At 35.4% G+C, this 15,237-nt stretch overlaps 1 protein-coding gene across 13 annotated transcripts; it reads right to left on the bottom strand.

Moving 5' to 3' along the window:
• Positions 1-1,899: 1,899 nt before the first annotated feature.
• Positions 1,900-14,266, bottom strand: chn (zinc finger transcriptional factor charlatan). 13 transcript variants are annotated; one of them, XM_029309708.2, is made up of 9 exons: positions 13,996-14,266; positions 9,908-10,137; positions 9,172-9,357; positions 7,595-7,902; positions 6,691-7,268; positions 6,167-6,478; positions 4,938-5,042; positions 3,755-4,041; positions 1,900-2,990 (listed from the first exon to the last, which is right to left on the bottom strand). In XM_029309708.2, exons 2-9 carry the CDS (start codon positions 10,008-10,010, stop codon positions 2,971-2,973), a joined length of 1,899 nt encoding a protein of 632 aa, XP_029165541.2. In that variant the 5' UTR covers positions 10,011-10,137; positions 13,996-14,266; the 3' UTR covers positions 1,900-2,970. The 13 variants fall into 13 exon arrangements, with proteins under 13 accessions (XP_029165541.2, XP_085342294.1, XP_029165528.2 ...); XM_029309707.2 differs by lacking the exon at positions 1,900-2,990 and adding an exon at positions 3,587-3,678 and having other exon boundaries at positions 13,996-14,265; XM_085486168.1 differs by having other exon boundaries at positions 1,900-4,293.
• Positions 14,267-15,237: the final 971 nt, after the last annotated feature.

Genomic DNA, 15,237 nt, shown 5'->3' with positions numbered 1-15,237 from the left:
ATATATAACAATATTCCCATTATGTGTATATATGTACATACACATAATACACATTTTGTATACTTAACATATTTTCCTAAAATTTACTATTCATTAAATTTTATTTTGAAGTTATTTCAATATTTATTAATATCAGATTTTATTGCAATAATTCTGCAATAGGTTGCTTTGCAGCTGACTTGCGTTATTTAGTGCAATGAAAATTGTAATAAAGTGAGAAATAATAAATAATATTATATATATATATATATATATATATATATATATATTTATTTAATCTTACCTCAAAAATCATATCTCGTGCGAATTATCGGATCCTTCTGTGGAAAAGAAGTCTCTTATTTACACATATATATATATATTATATATACACACACATATATATTAAAATAGAAAAATAATATTAAATATTTTATTATAAAAATTTTAAGCTTATTTTGCACGAGATGTTTGATATGGAAAATTTGTGTTTTATAGTTTATAAACATTTTTTAATAATTAATTGCTCGTTGTAGCAAAATATTATTATGTAATGTATATCAAATATATATATTATATATCAATTTACATATATTAAATGAACATGTTTCACATTATAAACTGTTTTTGCCATATATATCATATAAAGCAAAAATCGATTGGGAACTGTGGCGACAACCACTGGTTCCATCTCAAGTTACACACGTTTACATACACGCACTAGAGAATACCGACATTCGATATATAATTTCTTTTGACGAGAAAATGTGTTTAAATATCTACAACTAATAATTTCAATTCTTTTAGATTGCTTTTCATATAAAAAATAAATTAAAAAATAAATTTGCACGAATTATTTTACGTATTATTATTTCACCGCTTTTATTACACTAATTAAAAATATAAATACACAATTTATTTTATTTCATAAATCAATAAAATTTAATTTACAAGAATCTTATATTACTATAAAACGAGATAAGAGAAATAACAATGAGATATTGAGCGCAATAAATAATCGTGGAGAAACAAAATTAGTATAACGCTTATAGGACGAATTCTAGACAAATTAGCTGAACTTTAAACTTGACACCTTTCTTGACTCTATATATTTTTATTTGGTAATAATCACTTTTGTTTATATGTCACTTTGTAATATTTAAATTAAATTGATACGTGTTATCTTTGTGTGAACACCGTTTTGTTGAGATCACTAGATTAACATGTGGAATTATTCTACATTATTTGTATCAAAATCTATTGTTTCGCTACGATATTCCTAATGGTGTGATTCGCTACGATATTCCTAATGGTGTGATTCGCTATTTATATGTATAAGTCACATTTTTGTAACAACTCAGATATTTTTGCCTTCATCATTTATTGCATTTGTTCCGCTCGTTATTACAGGTATTAGTGTAGTGTGATTTTATATTTTTATCTACCACTCAGCTTAACAATTGGCGAGCGACACATCGTAGTGATGTCTGTGCAACGGGGAAATACTTTTTTATTTAAACTTTAGATTTTGATATAAAGATCTTTTTATCTAAGTCTGAACGTGACGATGAGCTTATCTCGATAATTCGATGATCGTTTGCGATGTTATCGATGTTATCCTTTGTAAGCTAAACTTTAATTTATTTTTACTAATAATTAATTTATTTGCGCTGAAGATGAAAGAAGGAACCAAAACGTCCGCTAATTTATTATAATTGAGCACAATAATTGTTTCTGCGTCTTACTTATTGCGCTCGGTTCTCATTGCCTTACCTCGTTTAATTTTAATCACGAGAATCATTTAATTTAATTTATACAAAGTACAAGAATCTTATATTACTATATTAGAAACTAATTATAATGAAAAAGATATGTGATAAAAGATATAAGAAACAAGAAATTAAAGATTTATGTGACGAATTCCATCTGAAAATTTTCTTCTTTATTCATTTTATGTATAATAGACATATTTCATATAATAACGTAAACAAGATAATGATTTTGTATATAAACGCTTTACATTAAATCGTAATTTTATAAAAAGTATGCTTGCGCAGACAAGTCCGGAAGTGGTATGTGGTTTAATCATGATAATGATGCTTTCCAAATAATGCTTTACCATATTATTTTAAGAAAAAATATGTACCCAATACACAATCGAAGATAAATCCATGGAATGTTGATTATACAGTACAACAAAATTACATTTTTGATAATTATTAACTTCTATTAGTGAATTATGAAAAGTGTCTTCACAGGACATCAGTACCAATTGTTTGTTTCTATTACACCAAAAATTTGTGTTTTTCAAATTTGAAGGATGGTCATTTTGTATATGAGTCATTTTTAGGATCAAATCTGATTTTATTTCAAAGTATTATACAATTTTAAAATAACATAAATAATTAAATATAACAAGCACATATTATAATCCACTAATGGAACTCAATAGTTATTTTATCTGTTGTATTGTATTATCAAATCGATCATTACAACTTCTGTATATCATATTATTCGTTTAATTTTATCTCAAATCATTTCTTGTGCGATTCCGCGGATTCTCACATGATAAGGAAGTCATTTACATCACATCCGTATTTAAATGAGATATTTTACATAAAGCGATCGAGATTATCATGGCGAAAAATGTATTTACATCTTTTACATACATTACGTTAAAATACTTTCAATTATAAAGACTTGCATCACATTAATTTTATTCATATCACGCTTCTCTTTTGCGTTTTCTTCGCGCTTCTAGAATATATCAAACAATTTCTAGAACAATCGCATGATATTTCGGGAAACAATGAAACATCCCTGACAATAACACATAATTTATTTATATATTAGAAAATTATGTGCTGATCAATAAAATTTGTTATTCAATTAAAAATAATGGTAGGGTTGGATCAGCACATCAAATATCAGAAATTTTATAAGATTTACAATAGAATAGAGAAAACTTCTGTTTGCTATGTATAGAGCTTACTATATATATTCTGTAATACCTGTAAAAAAAAAAGAAAATTATTATAACCAGCGCTCATATTATATTTGATATAAAATTTGATGATTTATTTGTATATTAGAAAATTTTGCGCTGATCAATGAAGTTCTTTAATCCTGGATATTATCGAAGAGAAAGTCAATGCGCAAAAGCGCTGTTTAATATTTTACATACTTAATTGTGATTTCTTATAATTTTCTTTTTTTACGAGCACACAAACTGTTATGTTACTGACATAGACATCTTGTGTGTGTGAGTGCGAAGTTTATCTCTGCAATAAATCAAGGTATTCTCGCAACGAGGAAGAAGCTGATGAAATCGACAAAATCAACGACGAGAGAATTAATAAAGTACAAAAGTACGGATATCTCAAAACTCAAATTGAACGACTAGAGTTTCTTTGAAAAAGATTACAATTTATGCAAAAAAATTGAACTCTATTTATATTATATTTATTTTATACATTTAGGGCCATTCCTAGGTTTCCTTGCTGTTATCTATGATATCTAAAATTCGGATTGGTGAAAAACGTGGCCTTCAGCGTAATCGAGGAAACGGATGGCAAACTCACGGTTGACGTATTATTGTTGATATGATAAGATTGCCGTTTATGTCGCCATAATTTGTGAAGGATCAGCGATACTTTAGTGTGATATGGACGACGGCTCATTCCTCGGGCGGGTGAACATCTTTGACATAAATAACATTTGAACATTCTTTGTCGTGTCGACTTCTGATCACGTCGTGTGATTATTACTTTCTTACCACTAATTTTTTGTCGGTTTAACTGTTTATCAATATTTGTTAAATCTTGTCCAAATCGTACGCCTAAGGCAGGTATTGGATTGCTCGGCGAATCCCAGTGCCATTTGATCTGTCTCGGTTGACTCTGCTTCCTTCGCCTCTCGTACGGCTTTTGTCGATTTTCCTTCTCGTTCTGTCTGTACGCAGGTACAGACTTTTGTGACTGGCACGGTTTCGAAAGTCGGGCCTCGAACTCTTCCTTCCAAGAAGCTAGTGCCAGGTAACTTCTTGCGATATCACTGTAAGACCTATCATTAACGTCATTTTTACTTCTCTCGTTATTGCGATCGCTCGGACATGATACAAAATTGTCCTTATCGCTCTTGAAACCGCAGGCGCGACGCGACACGGGGTCACGATTGCCTCGGACGACGTCGTCATCGTCGTCGTCGTCGACGTCGCCGTCATTGATGTCGGTTATATGACGGTGTGACCGCTTCTCCTCCTCCGTGGGATATGCCATGGTTGCTGCAGTTGCAGGGGACTTTACCATCTCGTGGCTGCAACCACCGCGGCACTGTTCCATAAGTTACGTTCGCGTCATTTTTTTTCTACCAACGTACGAGTGTTCGTCGTAGCACGACGTAAAAGAAATAAAACTGTATAACTAGACAAAGATACATATCTAGTAGATAATAGCTGCGCGTTCGCGCAGCCTACGACACCGAAAGCAAACGAAGCGTGCACATGGTGACACAGAAGACGAGAGGTCTTGTTGTCAACAAAAAATAATCCAAAAAATGACGCGAGAACGTAACATAAAACAACAGGAGGAGGAGTGGATGGTGACGGGCGAGATGACGAATCGTCAGATGCATCATCGACGGATTACGATCGATATATGTTGATTCCGCGGTCGCGACAAAAAAAAGAAGAATCATCGAACGTTTCATAAATCGTTCGTGTAATAGCGAGTTGATGAGAGGCGGAACGATAATAACAGATCTGTAACCCGTCGTCAAACGCGCCAACATAGCCGGATGAACGAAAAATGCAAAACAGTTGGCCGCTTAACATCGCGCGATTTATTGCCCAATTAATGGTGAAGAATAAAAGAGGAGAAACGCAACAGAATGCGGCAATTAATTGAATAAATAAACATAAGCCGAGTATCACGTGCAACAGTGAATGTCACGAGGCTTACCCAAGTATAGTGCTTGGCGGTATTACAGTGGTAGCAGGTGCGATCGCTGGAGTTGGTGCAGGAAAGACTGGTGGTCCAGGTGGGGGTCGTCCTCCTCCCACGGGACTGTAAATTCAATAATGAGTAATAAATAATCACGTTAATTATTCGTCAATAAGGACGAGAGAACGAAGGTGCTCCGAACTTCTACGAAAAGATTAAGCTTATTAGTTTGTGAATATTTTCGTCGTGTCAAATTTGTCAACATTAAAAAGTTTCAAGTAATTCATTCAGAGAATAGAACAAAGAATAGAAAAAGAACAGCTTCATTATCTATGTCTATATATACGAGATATCTCGTATATCTCTCTATTATACATATATATTTAAGTTCGTAATTTTTTATTTTACTCTATAAATTTCTTTCTAAGAATATAATGTGAAGCAAGGCAATATAATTTAAGGAATAATATATTTCTTGTTATATATATTATGTAAGTAATTACATCGTTAAATTTAAACTGGTGACTTTTATCGACAGTTTTATTTTACGACTTTAATTAGTTGCTCAGATGTAAATAATAATTAACCACGATGTGAATCGATATTTTGATATCTCGAATTTATTATATAACGTGAATAACAATGCACCATTATTTATATAGCACTGATTAAACTTGTTAATGATGCTTCCAAACTTTGATTGAGTGGAAAAAACTACATGTTGTTCAATGCTTTTTCAATGTATATGTAATTTTATGTTGTTAAATTAGTTAGTGGCAATTAAATATTTTATTTTTGCCCGCAATATTATTTTTATTAATGACAATGCTAGCAGATCGAATATTATACACGTTATCATTAGATATTTCTTTTTCCTTTTAATTAATAAGATTTTCTTCTGTTCTATTTTGGACTATCAGAAATTATACTTCCCTTGAATTAAAATACAAAAAAACAAAAGTCCTGAAATAATTTTTGAGCAAGTAAATATATCAATATTTGTCAAGATCGATAAACTATATATTGGATCGGAAAGATTCTATTAGATTAATAATAGAGAATAAAAAATGAATATAAAATACGTGAAGACTATATCCATATTAAAATAAATGAGCTTAATATTTATGCATATTATTTTTCCAATGAAAGTTGCGCCAAGATTTAACTTTACCAGACCAAACTACAATACTTTGTAGTTACGAGTAAATGATTCTCTACGTAAGATATAAAATAAAAAATAATCTTACTGTAGAGGTTGCTGATGCCGATTGCTCGGCGGCGGTGCTGTTTGAGCGGTCGATGTCGATGGTGCGCTTGCACTGCTGACCCGATGAACGTGCAACTGATGTATCTGTAATTGTGCCGCGTCTTCACCTAGGTACGAACATCTCGAACACTGTCTTCTATTATGTACCTTGAGCACGTGCGTCGAAAGCCGTTCGGCGCGTGCTGCTTTGTACTCGCACAAACTACATGCAAAAGGTTTCGTGTGAGTGTTTATATGCCGCTTCAAACACCAATTATCGACTCCGCTCCATGAACAGTAGTTGCAAGTGTACCTTAAAAATTACAAATTAGAGAATATGCCAATTATATATCGTTGCAATTATAACAATCGCATTATGAAAGAATATTTAGTGTACAGAAATGATCCCAGAGATTTACTTTATGTACTAGAAGAAAATCTAATTAATGAAAAAAAATTAATGAATAGAAAAAAAGAAATTTGTAACAGTCAATATGTGAGAAAAAAATAGCTGAAAAAATGCACCTTCGTTCTTGCGAGCTCTTGGAGCCACCTTTAAGATGACTTTTGCTATTGCACCCGCCGTTTTGCACACGTCTGCCTGTGTTGCAGTTACTCGTGTCGAGTTGCATGATTCCTCCCGGCGCGGGCATGGTTGTCGTTTGATAAATACCGATGGTACCGGTACTCGATGAGGCGACATTGGGCTGTAACTGATAACTTTTATTGCTAGCGAAAGTAGATTGACAATTGATGTGTTGCTGCTGCGGTTGCTGCTGACTGCTCGCGTTGGCTATCGCTGCAGTCTGCGTCGTCGTTGTGTCCTGTTGCAATGGTTTCGGTGCACTCGTTCCCACCGGTCTTCGTATTCTCGAGACGTCGTAGGCGTGATCGCGATGCATTCTCATGAAATGCTTCTTTACATGATCGGCGCGATTGAAAGGCTTGAAGCAGACGTAGCAATGAAACGGTTTCTCCTCGCGGTGGATGTTCTCGTGTCTTGTGTAGAGATCGCGTCTATCAGTTCCGTAAGGGCAGTACGGACAAGTATAGCGTTTACCGCTCACGGATGCCGTGGCAGAAGTTGTCATCGTAGTTGTGCTCTAAAAAATGCGCTGCTTTCTCATAACCGTAGCAATGAACATCAATTAAAAAAAAAAATATATATATATATATATGCGTATATTAAGCAGTCATCGTCAATAACTCATCTCGTCGCGTTACGTTTCGCCTTGTCTCGTTAATGTTTCAATTTTTTAACTTTTATGTTAAATATAAATTTTACATTTATTCCTGTATACGTTAAATCAATTTATAATTATTGTTGAAACTATTAAACAATTATTGCCAGTTTCAATAAAACTATTGAAAACTTTAATTTAAGAAAGTAAGATGCGGTAATTTCAGACTGAAATCTAATTCAGCATACCTGTTGCAAATGCTGCGGCGCAGGAACGGATGGCAAATCTTGCAGGAGAAAGCTCGAAGTGACTGGCAGTAAAGCCGCAGGTACGGTCTGTGTTTCTTGAGTTCTTCTAGAGGGAGGTGCCGCTCGTTCGGCGCGTTCACGGAGTCTATCTAAATACACTACTACGTCTTCCATTTTAAGATCTGCTTGTAAATAATCTTTGCGTGGCGAATGGTGCCTATTCCTACCGTTGTCTGCTAGGATCCTTGAGGAGTGCAGTTCCATAAAATGTTCAGCAATTTCACGCGGCCCACCTCCCATGACATCCCCTATTTGATAAACGGTTAATTTTTAAAATCAGCATTGGGACAATTGTATAGGACAAAGCTATAAAACTATAACTGCAAAGGTCACAATTCTTTGTTTGAATACTCAAAATGAAGCAAAGTACGGATAGCATTTTAACACAAAAGGTAAACAGAACAATAGACTCTATTTGGAAAGAAGAAAGAATAGTGAGAATAAAGGAAAGAAAAACATATAAAAAAAAAAAAGGAAAATATCTTTTTCTCGAATTGTATTAAAATTATGATTTTGTGAAGCACCGAATAAGAAGGAAAGAAAAATGATAAAAAAAGATACTGCCTTAATTAAAAATTAGAGTAGAAAATAAAAATATATCAAGTACACCTACTTGAAATATCGAAATAAAATATCCGCGTATTTATACCTACACATATATATATATCAATTTCACAGCGTTGAATATCGTGATATATAAATTTTTCTACATATATGCAGATCATTTCAGATCACACATCAAATTACTGATATACTAAATTACTGATGAAATATTTGACATAATAAAATTATGCAGAAAAGGTAATTAATTTATTGCATCAATAGCTATTGCGTATAAATTTTAAAAAATATATCAATCAGTTACGTAGGATATGATAAAATATGTTTTCACATTTAAATTTATTAAAAGTTTTCCAAAAAATTAAAAATGCGAAGAATTTACGTGATTTGCATTGTGCATATTGTAATTTATTTCATATTTTTCCGCGTGCATACGTAACAAACTAATTAAACCTTGTTATACAACTGCAACAAAGAGAAGTTGCAGTTGTTAAATTCGCGACATTATAAAAATTTATAATTAGAATATTTATATTGCCAGATAATTTGAAAAACTACAAATAGATTCCTGAAAAATGCGAGAATTATGAAATATATATAATAGTCGTATAACGTCATTATTCAAAATGATACGATCGGTAATTAGCAAGGGGATTTTTCTCGCTATCTACCCCTATTAATCGACTTATTTTTATCTTGTATCAGTTAAACTTTTTACATCGTTGGATAGAAAATTACTTGGTTATATTCTGAGTGCTTCATCGATCAAGACCTTTAAGCTTATAGAGATTGTAAACAAGTTAGCTTTGCACAAAAATTTTTTTAGAAAGGTTTATAGAACCTAGTTTATAGAGTCTAGTAAATAAATAATTAATGTAGATACAACAGTATTTTCGGTATATTCAGTTTGTTAAATATTGTGCAAAAGAGCACATTTAGTAATTCAAAATATTTACCGCATTCATCACATCGCCACGTAGTTTTTCCGGCATGATAAGCCGCAATTCGACTTCCATCAGTTCCTTTGAGCGGTTCCTCTTCGTACGCCCAATTTCCGTCGTCACTGCAGTCTGTACCATTTCCAGTATCTTCATCGTTTTTGTACGAAACTGATGCCTCAAATTCGTTCTGCACGCTCGACGCTGCATAAATGAAATTATGATAAATAGCATTGAGCTCTTTGCATTCAATGGTAAAAAAGTCATCATTCTTCATTGAACAAAGTATTCGTTAAATCGTTATAATATTATATTAATATCGATCTGAATATTCATTTAACTTTCAATAATGAAAATTAATTTTCGACACTGAGAATGAGTATAATTTCCAACAGTTTGAATAGATTGTTAGTTGGAAATGAAATTATCTTGATTGCCGGTGATTTGTATAATTAACGTCGAACAATCAATTAGATAATCATTTCAAAATTTAATTTTGAATGATAGCTTTAAATGATAAATTGCGAGATGTTACACATGTATAATTGCGTTTCAATAGTGCACGTGTATTATATATTGGGGAAGACATTTGCTATTGATAAATACAATTGCTATTATATATTATAATATTATTAATAAATACAATTATTGATTTTCTGAAAATGAATATTTATATATATGTATATAGGACAATAATTAATATCTTTAAATTATTCTTGAATTCTAAAAAATTTTACGTAAAAACTAAACTTACTTCTATGATCGGGATCCTCTCCGTAGAGTTTTCTTGTAATTTCTTTAAACATATCCTCGTAGCAATCGAGCCTGCTACTAATTCCGGTGCCACTCCCCTCCATTTTCCAAACTCGTAACGGTCTCTCGCTTATGCAGAAATAATAAATCTATCCCTTTTGTCCCTTATGTCCCCGGGTAATCCGTCTACCAAACGCAGGTAGCCTCAGTCGTCGACGTCAAAGACCTAAACTTGAAAGAAAATTTCTTTGTTCTATTTTCGGCATAGTTTCGTTTGTGTCGAGGTAGAATGTTTCTAGATACAAGTTTACAATGGCAGAAGATTTATGCAAATACTGTATCTCGCGATCTCAAGATATGTAATATTATTAATAATATAAATATGATATTTTAAATCGGCCAACAGAGCCCAAGCGCGAAAAATTAATTCTTCATGGAACTTAGTGATCTCAAATCAAAAGATACAGTTCCGAAGAATTAATTTTTCGCGCTTGGGCTCTGTTGGCCGACTTAAAATATCATATTTATATTATTATTAATATTGAGAGCCGTTAAAAATATTTCTTATCTGATGTAATATTATGTAAATAAATTTTGAGATCACAGACATAATATAAGATCTCACTGATCAAAGATACAATACAGTATTAGATTTGATATTGATTTTGGATTTATAATTAATTTTTGTACTGTTATTCGTGTTCAACGTTGTGTAGGTTTGTTCAATCGACTAAATGAAAAATACCATATAAAAAGTTTTGCCCTATCGACCGTGTGAGCGTATTCCCCCGTGCGTGCATGTGCCACGATAAATAGAGAATAAATACGTTCAAATTCTCGGGGGTGTGTTTCGTAAAGTGTAAACGTGTGGAACAAGCGTGGTAGAGAATGAGGGGAATAGTGTACGAAACTTCATAACGGACGCGCTAACGACTTCTCTGGGATACCATGAGATTAGATTCGAAATAGTTAAACGATGTCCAGGGTGAGTCACGTTGTTTGAACAAGTTATCTCTCACTATCTCTCGCTATCTCTCTTGTTCTCTCTCTTTCTCTCTCACGACCGATGATAAAAAGAATGTAGGCTTAATCATCTCTAATTTCTTGTTGAATTTTTTTTTAATGAATACAATAGTGCGTTTTTAATATGTAATTGCATATTTTAAAATTTTTTTATATATTCTCTTTTCATCTCAATTTCTTGTTATATATGGAAATAACAAGATAGGAGTAGAAGATTCAGTTTCTTGAAAGATTTTTTCGACTTTTACACATATCTTTTTACTTATTTAAAATTATTATGTATATTATAATCGACATTTAATTAAATGTAAAATTATTTGTAACTTCTACTCGAATAAATAAGGGGGATAAATCTCTTGATTCAATTATTAAGTTATTTAAATTCCAACAGTAGTTTTCATAAGATTATCCCCCCTGAGAATTATATATTTTTTAACAATTAAATTGGTTAAAATCTAATCATAATGAGAATTAAAAGATATGCTACATATTTTTTATACGTATATCAAGTTTTTTTCTTGAAAACTGCTTTATGAAAGAGTCTGCTTTTTTACGCTTTCTTTCAGAAATTCATGATATAAATATATAAAATTTATCTAATTGATTTTTACCTACATCCGCGATACTATCAGTCGTGCTTTTGTGTTCCGATTGATTTCGATCGAATGATACATGCACAAGAATTTATTTTTATATGTATATCAAGTTTTTTTCTTGAAAACTGCTTCGTGAAAGAGTCTGCTTTTTTACGCTTTCTTTCAGAAATTCATGATATAAATATATAAAACTTTATCTAATTGATTTTTACCTACATCCGCAATACTATCAGTCTCGTTTTTGTGTTCCGATTGATTTCGATCGAATGATACATGCACAAGAATTTATTTTTATATGTATATCAAGTTTTTTTCTTGAAAACTGCTTTGTGAAAGAGTCTGCTTTTTTACGCTTTCTTTCAGAAATTCATGATATAAATATATAAAATTTATCTAATTGATTTTTACCTACATCCGCAATACTATCAGTCTCGTTTTTGTGTTCCGATTGATTTCGATCGAATGATACATGCACAAGAATTTATTTTTATATGTATATCAAGTTTTTTTCTTGAAATCTGCTTTGTGAAAGAGTCTGCTTTTTTACGCTTTCTTTCAGAAATTCATGCTATAAATATATAAAATTGATCTAATTGATTTTTACCTACATCCGCGATACTATCAGTCTCGTTTTTGTGTTCCGATTGATTTCGATCGAATGATACATGCACAAGAATTTATTTTTATATGTATATCAAGTTTTTTTCTTGAAATCTGCTTTGTGAAAGAGTCTGCTTTTTTACGCTTTCTTTCAGAAATTCATGATATAAATATATAAAATTTATCTAATTGATTTTTACCTACATCCGCGATACTATCAGTCTCATTTTTGTGTTCCGATTGATTTCGATCGAATGATACATGCACAAGAATTTAACAGCGCCGCTCTGCAAGGGTGGCGACAGCATCCGGAATGAGGAAGGAACGTGTATTGATCGTCACGATTGCCGCTCGAGTAACTGGGTGGGGAAACGAACAACCCCTACTGGCAACCCTCCCAATATGTGTGCGTGCACACAAACCAAGTCGTTCGTGTAGATGTGGAGGGGAAACCAAGAACGTTGAGTGCATGGAAGGGGCACTGTGAAGAATAAATCAATATTCCCCTCTACCGCGTCGGTCGAGGGCACGTCTCCTAGAAACGACAGATGGTGGCGCATAGAGGGTGTCTGGACTACACCAGTGGAACTTTATGTTTCTGCGCCGGTTGAGAACCCCGGTGTTATAGGACAGAGAAAAAGAGTAGGAAAGTTAGGCGAGGAGAAGAGAAGGAGAAGGAAGAGAGGGAGAGATGACACGACGGCGCAAACACACGGTCGTTCGGCGTAAAGGCAGAGACACACTCCTGAGGAGAAAGAGAGAACGAGAGAAAAGGCAGAAAGAGAGCGAGAGGGTAAATCGAAGGAGAAAAAGAGAGAAAAGATTCAGGCGTGCAATCCGCCATTCAAATTCATCCGGAAATTATTGCCGGCTAACCAAGGACGCCAGGAGCAGATCTTCAGCACGCTCGCTCATGTATTTGTAAATATACATGCGCGATCGCACACAAGCGCGCGCTCGCGCACGCACGCACGCACGCACGTATGGCCGTCCAGGTCCGGCCGAAAAAGATCCCTTCCTTTCCGCTCCGTTCTCTTCTCTCCGCTTCTCCGGAAGCGGCGCGCGGCTAAACCGCCGTCGCCAGCCATCATCGCAGAGCGCTGTCTTCGTCGCAGTCGTGTATGCGCGCACACACATGGTGAAAAAAAAATCTACCAGCCACCCGCTCATCATAATCATTCGCGGTGAACATTACGCGTACTATATCGCGAAGAACCACGCAAACAGGCTGTCCTCGCGCACACGCGCGATCCCCGCGCTGAGAGATGTTGTCCCAGCGCGGAATACACGCCGACTCCTCTATCTATCTCTCTCGCTCTCTCTCTCTCTCTCTTTTTCTTTCTATCCGTCGCACGGATGCGCGTCGAACACGGACGAACACACGGACATCGCGGATACAGCCGCGCCGCGCGCGCTTCTCGATAGGTATTCGCGTGCGGCCTATTCGCGATACACACAATACGGCGGCCGCGGCGGCCTCTCCTTTCGCTTTCGTTCGTGCGCGGCCCGGCATCATTCAGAGTCGATCTCTCCGCATTCGGGGTCTCGCTTTATCCGCTCGCTCTACTTCTGCATATATCCCTTCTCACCGTCCTACTTTGCACTTTCTCCCGATCGTTCGTTCTCGGCGCACAACACAGTGGAAGAAGTGGAACAAGCACGTATTTCGAGAGAGGAACGTGTCCTCGGCGAAGACACCGGCGAAGACTGGCCGATGCCGTACTGATACTGGGATACGATGATGAATATACCCGAATACACGACTGAACAGCGGCTGAGCACCAAGTGAACACAAAATGCGGGAAGGCTCGCGGAGACACGGAGTCGTCGTAGCACAGGAAAGCACTGACTCGTCTTGTGATTTACTTACCTCTGATGCCGGTGGCGAAGACCAAGTGGATGGAAATCGTTTGTTCGAGAAAACGTTATGCTGGTTCGGTTGCAGGTTGTTTCCTCGACGGCAGTCGGGTGGCGAGTGGGTGGGCAGGCGGGGTGGCAGGCGGACAGAAATGGGTGGCTTGAGCGGGTTGGGAGCAGAGTGTGGGTGGTGGGAGTGGGGTGAGGGAACCCAATACCACCCTCCTCGCCCATTCAATCCTCCGGTATTAGGGGGAGTAGTCGAGCCTGTTCCCAACTGCCCTCCCTCCCACCATACATCCAACACAGCCTATCACACTGACAGCTGGCGACGGGAGACCGTTTCTGCGTGTGCGTATAGGCTCTGTCTCACACTCCCTAAACTTATATAGGAGACCTTCCCTATCTCTTACACATGTTTCCTACGCACTCCAGGGGCGAATTAGGCATTAAGAAGGAAGGAGAGAAGGTTGAAAGAGGCAGCGGGAGATCCGGGAGAAGACCTTCGAAATCCCTTTTCAAGGAACCTTTAGAAAGGTTTAGAAATTCTAGCCTGCCTGCTAGAAACCATAGAAAATATTGCCATACCGTTTTTTCCTCGCCATAACGGCGCCTCCTTTTATTTATTTTACAGCGGCGGAACATTCTCAACGGAGCTAAATTTAGAGATAAAAGTAAGAAAGCGTTATATGGTTAGCAGACAAATTTTTAACATGTAGAAATAAAATTTATTCTCCTCCGATATATATTTTTTCATATTTATCTTATCAATTTTCACGTTACTCTTTGAAATTAACTTGGAGCAAACGCTTGTTTCAAACATTCACAAATCGATTATTAGTCTCGAACTTGTATACTATGTTAATCGATTCTGTCATCATTTTCACATGGCGAATAGAAGCAAAAGTAAAGTTGTGTTTTGAATCATATACAAGTCGGAACTAATATATCGAACGAAAACAGTGTCCCTAATGTATATAATATAATCTCACGATTTTAGAAGGCGCTGCTGGCATATACGTAGACGCAGTATCAGCCTGGCCAAGGCAAGAGCACTGCTGTCAGAAACATACTACAACCGATAAGCAAGCAATCGACCAAACCGACTGTTTTCAGAGAACCAGGGTATATCTTGGTCGGCATTCTTGGTTGGTTCCCTACTGAGTGTACAAGCTGCGTTGTAACCGGCAAACCTTCATTTACATTTCGCCCGGTGTTACCATGTGTAACGTTCCGTGACACGGATCTGAAATTA

The sequence above is a fragment of the Nylanderia fulva genome, unplaced genomic scaffold (genome assembly GCF_048542155.1).
Source record: "Nylanderia fulva isolate GAGA-0341 unplaced genomic scaffold, ASM4854215v1 Scaffold40, whole genome shotgun sequence".
In the NCBI taxonomy this organism is placed as follows: domain Eukaryota; kingdom Metazoa; phylum Arthropoda; class Insecta; order Hymenoptera; family Formicidae; genus Nylanderia; species Nylanderia fulva.
The sequence above is the reverse complement of the archived record's forward strand: the minus strand, read 5'-3'. Positions and strand labels throughout refer to the sequence as shown.